The sequence below is a fragment of the Syngnathus typhle genome, linkage group LG2 (genome assembly GCF_033458585.1).
Source record: "Syngnathus typhle isolate RoL2023-S1 ecotype Sweden linkage group LG2, RoL_Styp_1.0, whole genome shotgun sequence".
In the NCBI taxonomy this organism is placed as follows: domain Eukaryota; kingdom Metazoa; phylum Chordata; class Actinopteri; order Syngnathiformes; family Syngnathidae; genus Syngnathus; species Syngnathus typhle.
In genome coordinates this window covers 6,247,305-6,254,847 of record NC_083739.1, presented here as the reverse complement: position 1 = coordinate 6,254,847, position 7,543 = coordinate 6,247,305, and the positions used below count along the sequence as shown (strand labels likewise).

The window sequence follows — 7,543 nt, the reverse complement described above, 5'->3', positions numbered from 1 at the left end:
GCTGTTTCCGAGGTAACGATGGCGGGGGCGTGACTTTGGTAGTTTATCGGCCATTCCCACTTGGTACCTTTTCCGTTTCCAACACTTTCAACATACATTTCTTACCATGACAACATTTCGATCATATATTGTTGCCTTTTTTCCTAACCGAAAGACAAAATAATGTATTTAAATTGTGGGGGGTATTTTTAATCTTCTTTTTTTTTTATCATTTTAATTAAAATGCAAATAAATACAAATACAACATACTGATTAGATATAATGCGTTTGCAGCGCGTTCGGCCCTGTCACGGCACAGGATTATGAAATACAGAAAATGGGGAGCATTAAAGAGAACCTGAGCGGCGTCTGACGGCTGTGGCTGCATGGCATACTCCATGTCGAAAGGTGGCGGTAACGAGCCCTATATGTTGTTAAATTCAACTGCATAAAGGAAGAAGAAGCGGGCGCGGTGTTCAAATTTGTTTACAGCGCACTTCTTTTTCGATCCGAGTAGCAAATATGGTACCCTCAGTACAAAAAAGGTAATACGCTTTTGTTTACAAACATTGTGATTGCATTCGTCTGGAGAAAAAACATATTTAGCGCCGTTTTGCTCGTGTACAAATCATATCAAATTATGGATTATTTGGTCCTTTTTGGTGAGCAATGGTGCATTGTTTAGAACGAATCGTTTTTCCTTTCCTGTCATAATATTATCTTTCCGATCAGTTCCCGTTTTTTTACTGCAAAACACACAATTTACGATTGTTTGCCCCTTTATTAAGCTTGCAGATTTGGATTGTAATTACAACTGTAATTCGAAGAGAACTTTGTGTTCTTCTTTTGGGACCTTTTTTTCGAGATGTCCAGTCCATTCCTAGTTACCTCCTCAGCTCGCTCCGCCACACCTTACAACCTGCGGTCTTCTGCAAGAATAATCCCAAATAATAATATTAAAAATGTATTTATGGTTATTACGGACTGTTCACAACCTTCACGAGTCAGTGATTTTAGATATCTCAACAACTTTTCCTTACCCATTTTCCATACCAGTAATTGAGTTTTCAACCCGACAAAGCCTTCCAAAGAATTTGTAATTAAAACAAAACAAAAAATACTGTAACATCAAATTTAACGTTACGAACTGACATAATTTCTGGTGAACCATTTTAAGTTGCAAGATGCTAAGCATTAGTAGTTTCACTGCATGATGATTTGCATTCATATTCTTCCAATACATTGTGTTTTCTAGTGTGGCAAGAACCCCCAACGAAAAAAGGCGTAAAACTAGGAGCTACCGACTTTCCTACCAGAGCATGACAGTACATAACTCCAGCACGAGAGCACTGACGTCACTGCGGCTCAACACCAAGAGAACGCCAAATCCTGACAATATCCTTGTGAGTAATCCCAAATTGCTTCTTGCTTGATGACAGGTCATCATTAATGGGTAATGACCACTACGCTTTTCTTTTATCAGGATAAGGTGGACCCCAAACAGTTGGCCTCCCTGATGGGCACAAAATGGCAGCTGTCTTATGTCACACCTCTCTACCGATTCCGCTATACCCAGCTGAAGAGTTACGCCAGGCAACTGTCTGCATTTATGGCTGCGGAGAGGCAGAAAGGTCTGGCAGTGGAGGAGGGAAGTACACAAAGCCTCAGGATCACCTTCTCTGTGGTTCATGGTCTGGCTGTAACGGATGATGATGCTGAGACCATCTTAATACAGGTTTGCACAGGATTGTAGAGATAATGCTCAGCCAGATGTCGGTCAGTCTGTCTGCAAGATCCTTTTGCTTACGCTTCCATTGTCTCCCACTCTAGATCTATGATAACTCCCTATTTGCTGGGCAGGATGACCATCAGAAGACAGTATGGAGAGGCTGGCTTGCTTGCGTCAATGGAAACTCTGACTCCATTAAATCTCTTCCAAAAGAGTTCATGTCGCTACCACTATTTGGCAGCAGTGGGACGGAGACACTCACCGCCTTGGTCAAATCCTGGTTCCAGAAGAACTTTGACTGCTGCTTTGGCTTGTTAGAGATCAACCAAACCACCTTGGAATGGTTGGTGGCATTATGGACCAACTGCCACATGGACTCCAATATTAAGCAACTCAAAATGATTTGGACTCTTCCGTTTAAGCCGCCACTTCAGGTCACCTATGCTGTACACCCCGATGACGCTTGGGAGCTATGGCGCGGTGTAAAAGTGGATCAGGCCGACAATGTTATTGACAGAGAAGATTCCATAAACTTTATAAAGGGCCTCATGGGCCACTTTTATCGATTTTACTTGGTGGATCTGTCAGCTGGGAACCTGAGCCATGTGTCAACAGCGCTGGGCACAGCCGAAAGTAACGGCAGGATTAAGGTACCTAAATCGGAAACAGGACTTTCTCTCAGGTGTGTCTGATAAAAACAGAGTTAATATATATATATATATATGTGCTTTTGTTTCAGTTTTCCAACAGCAAATCCATGATCACCACTCTGACGCTGCTGACCGAGTGTGCCCTGCTCAAAATGCCCTTTTAAAGACTACACCAGATCGTTGACGATGTTATTCAAGTCCACTGAATTCACTTGACGGGGTCTTCTCAGTCTTGGGATTGCATATTTTACATTTTACCTGTAAATGACATGATTGTATATTAGCAATCTTTTCATTTGCTGTCCTCCCAAAGTGGAACATTTGAACATTTTCAACGCAGTCGTTTGAAAGGAGGCCAAGAAAGCCTATCCATTTTGATGAGGAATGGATAAAGCTGTGGGTACATCGATGTTGACACACAATGACACCATGTCTGTTCATCCTTTATACACCAAGAAATTGTAACTTGCTTGTTCACAAGAGTATGAACAATGCCCATGCACAAATGTTTTTTTATCCTGCGAATTATGTGGTCGTTTTTGTAACTTTGCACACAGTTGTATATTCATGAGTAGCAGTTATTTTTTTTATGCCCAGTATATCTGTATTAAAGGCTAAATGTTTTCTTTTAAAAGATTGTTCATCAACACTGAATACAATAAATCGTATTGCGACATCTGGTTTTGGTTGTTACCCTCACCTGGCTTTTGCACAAGACACAAAGAGTCATTCATTTCTTTAATACAGACATGAAAATCAATCCTTTCATTTGTTCATCTTAAAAAAATACATTTAAAATAAGGAACCCAGCAAACAGTTACTGTTTAGATGTCAAACAATGAGGCAGCTCACAATTTCACACAGAAAACAATGAGGCAGTTGACAATTTCACATGTGCTTCAGGACAATACAAAAACATTGAACATGTAACATGCATAGAATTGAGCAGGTAAAAATACAGCTAGATGTCCTATTTCAGTTTGTGATGTGTGAATGGCAAGTTTAAATTCTACAGTAAATGCATGAAAAAAAAATCACCATACTGTATTACTCTCTGTGAGAACTGCAGATGCTCATCTGTCCATTAAGCTGCAATGTGATAAAGACGAAAAAAAATCCATATAAAATAAGTAGTACTTGTAATATTTGCACGAAGTAAATGTGATTGCGTTGTAGCAGTGTGGCTTTCACTTCTGGCCAGCACGCGTGTGAAGAGTGTATATCGAATGCGCACGTTGGAACATGATCATCAAAAACCAGGAACGAGCACAAAGAAATTAAAGAACAATAACAATTGGGTCTTACAGTGAGCTTTAGGTGATTGAGGTAACATTCAGTAACTTCCATTTAATGTCTTCAGCAATGGTGAATGATTAATATTACTCAATAACACTAATACCAACAGCCTTTGCAAGAGTCACTTGCTTTCCGCCTACTTATCATTTTTGGTCATATTGATAGTTGATGCTACGATGTTGATTTGTTAGTTTCTGTTCATAACCTCGGACAGAATTTCTGGGCCCAGCCGAGGCATTGAGGGGGTCCGATTTGGTGGTCTCAGTATTACATCTCTGCTTTTTGCAGATGATTGGCTTTGTCAAGCCGCAATCTGAGACAAATTCCCACAGCGAGCCCTCTTCGGGTCAGGGATAAGACCCCGCCCCTAGCAGAGGGGTTCAAGTATCTTAGAGTCCTGTTCACTGGTGAGGCCAGGATAGAGTGGGAGATTGAAAGGCAGATCGGTGCAGCGTCTGCTGTGATGTGGACTCTGTACCGGTCTGTCGTGATCAAGCAGGACCTGAGCCAAAAGGCAAAGCTCTCGATTTACCGATTGATCCATGTTGATGAGACAGGTCGGGCATGTGATTAGAATGCCTCCCAGATGACATGTTCTGGGCATGTCCCACCAGCAGGAGGCCCAGGGGACGGCCCAGCTCAGACAGGAGAGTCTCCCGGCTGGCCTGGGCATGTCTTGGAATCGCTCTGGAAGAGTTCTACAAAGTGTCTGGGAGAGGAAAGTCTGAGTTTCCCTGTTGAAGCTTCTGCCCCTGTGACCCAAACCCGGATAAGCGGTAAACGATGGATGGATTGCTAATGCTGCTATTATTTGGTTGCAATATCTACATAAGCCTGCCAACTCCGGCCCTTTCTTTTTTGTTATTGTTGGTGTCACATATGACTATGAGCCTTTATTGTAAAAAAATAAAATGGGAATATAAACATAACCTTGAGAAGATATTTAAGTAAATAAAACCTGCAAGCATTTGTGGGATAGTCCCACAATTCAATTCTTCAAGCTGTTGCACCTTTTTTATTTTCCAGGGCATTCTAAATATGTATTTACCAAATTCATTATTTTGTAAATTACACAGCCTTCCTTATTTTCAATTTAAAATGAAACAATAAGGCCAGGATAACATTCCTTCAGATAAGACATACATAAATAACAGATTGGTCGTACTTCAATTAATATGAGGGACCGCTCTGAGCCAAAATGTTATTTTCATCCCAGTCCAGTGCTGCACACAAGTAGGCAATAAACAATGTATAATTTTTACAATGTAACACAACAAAAATATTTGGTCAGTTTTTTCATGCATGAGGCTAGACCAGTGCTTTTCACCTATCTTATGTTATACCCGCCAGGAGGAAGAAATGCCCCTAACTCTCCTCACTGGCTATAAACAGTATGATTTGTCTATAAAATCATAAGTACACTTCTGCATAACATTGCTTTTAACATTGTCCTAATTAAACATGTCACCCACAACCTCAGCCGCCCAAAATGAGAAGTGTAATCCAGCATTTCACACACTCACACAAGTAAGGACTGGTGTTCACTTGAGTTATTTCTTACCCTAAATGTAAATATACAACTCACCACCACAAATCACAATCCAATGATCAAAATTATGTCCATCATGAATTCACAATTTACAAGGTGATGTAAACAAAATGTGACAAAAATGACCTACACAGTGACCAAAAGCATAGTGCAGAAGTTTCGTTCAGGAGGCCAAACCCAGAAAAAATCCTCCAACAAAGCCACTGGACAAGACGATGTTTCTCTTTATAAAATCGCTGGCCTGTATGACAGGGGAGGAAATCATGATTGAATCAGCAGAGTGGATAAAAAACACTAATGGAAAACAAAAAAAGAGCATCACTTTAAGTGTAAAACAGAATCGTATTTCTCTGTTTTACTTTTTTTTTTTAAGGTGGGGGTGCAATTTCCAAATTGTTAGCAGGTTTGGATCTTCATTTTGCCCCATCCCTTTATTTTTAAACCCCAAAAATTCTTCCGCAGATCTTCATGGAAAACGTGTTATCCACACGCCCCCAAAAACATTTCGTTTGAATATTTTTAAGAAAACATGCAAATAGCTAGAAGATAGACAAGCATGAAAGAAAGCTTTTTTTTTTTTTTGCAGATACCTTTACCTCCTCAATGAACGTGTTGAGTTCTGGGGCTGCTTTGTTTGCTTTCTTCTTCAGGTGTTTCTTGGCTTTGTTTACATCTTTCTCCACTTTCTTCCAGTCCACCTGCACGTAGCCACTGTGATTGGCAATCTGTGTAAAAAGGGCATACAAATTTAGGATTTATCAGTAGAGACAGACAGCTTTCCACCTTTTCTAGATGTACACACAATTCTAATCCTCACTGCTAATGTTTTATATTACATTTCTAACACAAAAGATTCCCTTTCCCTTGACATTCAAATCTCGCACATGCAGGAGGATTTAAAAAGGTGCATGTCTTGCCTGTAAAAGGAGGAACCCTCCACCTACAGCAGTGGCTGCCACTTTCCCCACTCTCTGGAAGACATAACCGGCACACCTGCATGCATTGGATAGGGGACAGAAAAAGGATGAATGGCAACATTAAACATTCTATGGAAGTCCACTGAACCAAATATATGGTGTTTACCATCCTGTGATCCCTCCCATCATGAGCTGGGTTGCCACCGAGTACTTCTCAGCTAGCGGCCCAGAGTTGTTCCCAAACACCCTGCTCCACCACTGATGCCGCCGAGCATATTCGGTCAGATCCACCACCTCGTACACCTCTTCATCACTCTCTGGCTCTTCTTGCCCTGTTGAGATGAGTTGCAAAACGATCCAATTCAAAGAGGGAAAAAATGCAAGTGCATGTGGACCTGGATTCTTTATTAGCATGACATTATAAGGAATGGCTAGTTGAACTGAAGCACTCAGCTGTTAAGACACCTTTCTATATAGAATCTCCAAAATAGCTGTCATCGTTACGTCATATTGATGAGAGGACGTGGGGCAGTATTTTTGAGCAATCTATCGGCAAATTCTCCCGCAAATACTTCAATAACAATTGTGCACTAAATCGCGTCATACAAATAGAGGACATGCTCCCAATGTATCAAATTATTTGAAGCAAACCCGTCGGTAATTCATACAATAAAAAGTCCGCACCTTCCCTCTGCTCCACGGTCGCCATTTTGAAGGGGCTGGAGAATTTAACAGGATGTTGACAAAATAAGCCGCGCCCACGCGATGATGATGCCGTGTCCATGGACGTATATATGTCAGTGTCCGTGCCACGTCGCTCAGCAACCTTTATTATTAAAATATTACAACCTTTGCTTCTTGTCGGGAGAACATTCCGGGCTTGTGGCGACGTATTTGAACATTCAAACATAAGTTACATTGCATGAAAGTCGTGGATGGAATCCAATATTTACAAGTACCTATCCAGCTATCTTTACTTTGCAAAAAAATAGTGTTGTAAAATCAGTTCTGATCAGGTTTCAGTTTGCAGACTGGTTTGCAAAAAAGATGATGTACAGTGTATTATTGAAGACGAGAGGCAATGGCAGAGAAGTCATATGGTGGGATGCAAGCATGTTGATTGGCTAAAACACAAGGTGAGGGCGTGGCCACAACGGCGCGTGGGTTTGCTTCGTTGACACAATTAAAACAACTTTATCTTCTCAGCCGAAACGCGTTTAATTGAGGAATACTTACACATTGGATTATGTGTTCATGTAGTCGCAATTGAGCCACGGTATGATCTCGCTTTGGGAAGAAAAATGTGACGTTGAAGATCAGCTCGCGGAGCGCTGCTTGTCCCCCGGAAAGGATTTACTACATCGAATCGCATCTTTTCAGGCTGGGAAAAGTTTTTGATCGTTTGCTTTTCTTCGCTTCCGTC

General features: G+C 41.1%; 2 protein-coding genes across 4 annotated transcripts; one reads left to right on the top strand and one right to left on the bottom strand.

Annotated features, from left to right (window-relative positions):
• Positions 1-396: 396 nt before the first annotated feature.
• Positions 397-3,034, top strand: cenpl (centromere protein L). Its single transcript, XM_061300350.1, has 5 exons — positions 397-524; positions 1,235-1,382; positions 1,463-1,714; positions 1,810-2,358; positions 2,448-3,034. The coding sequence occupies exons 1-5, from the start codon at positions 502-504 to the stop codon at positions 2,520-2,522; spliced, it is 1,047 nt and encodes a 348-aa protein (XP_061156334.1). The 5' UTR covers positions 397-501; the 3' UTR covers positions 2,523-3,034.
• A 1,612-nt stretch (positions 3,035-4,646) lies between these two features.
• Positions 4,647-7,497, bottom strand: LOC133168769 (FUN14 domain-containing protein 1). Of its 3 annotated transcripts, none has more exons than XM_061300376.1 (5): positions 7,357-7,497; positions 6,287-6,452; positions 6,121-6,196; positions 5,794-5,928; positions 4,647-5,444 (listed from the first exon to the last, which is right to left on the bottom strand). In XM_061300376.1, exons 1-5 carry the CDS (start codon positions 7,358-7,360, stop codon positions 5,367-5,369), a joined length of 459 nt encoding a protein of 152 aa, XP_061156360.1. In that variant the 5' UTR covers positions 7,361-7,497; the 3' UTR covers positions 4,647-5,366. The 3 variants fall into 3 exon arrangements, with proteins under 3 accessions (XP_061156360.1, XP_061156342.1, XP_061156351.1); XM_061300358.1 differs by lacking the exon at positions 7,357-7,497 and adding an exon at positions 6,805-6,958; XM_061300367.1 differs by lacking the exon at positions 7,357-7,497 and adding an exon at positions 6,805-6,957 and having other exon boundaries at positions 5,800-5,928.
• Positions 7,498-7,543: the final 46 nt, after the last annotated feature.

Coding starts and splice junctions, on each gene's coding strand:
- LOC133168769 (XM_061300358.1), bottom strand. CDS start 6,904: ATGGACACGGCATCATCATCGCGTGGGCGCGGCTTATTTTGTCAACAT. Junction 6,197..6,286: donor ATGGGAGGGATCACAGGATG/GTAAACACCATA, acceptor CAATGCATGCAG/GTGTGCCGGTTATGTCTTCC. Junction 5,445..5,793: donor CGTTCATTGAGGAGGTAAAG/GTATCTGCAAAA, acceptor CCTGTCATACAG/GCCAGCGATTTTATAAAGAG.
- cenpl (XM_061300350.1), top strand. CDS start 502: ATGGTACCCTCAGTACAAAAAAG. Junction 1,383..1,462: donor CAAATCCTGACAATATCCTT/GTGAGTAATCCC, acceptor TTCTTTTATCAG/GATAAGGTGGACCCCAAACA. Junction 1,715..1,809: donor CTGAGACCATCTTAATACAG/GTTTGCACAGGA, acceptor CTCCCACTCTAG/ATCTATGATAACTCCCTATT.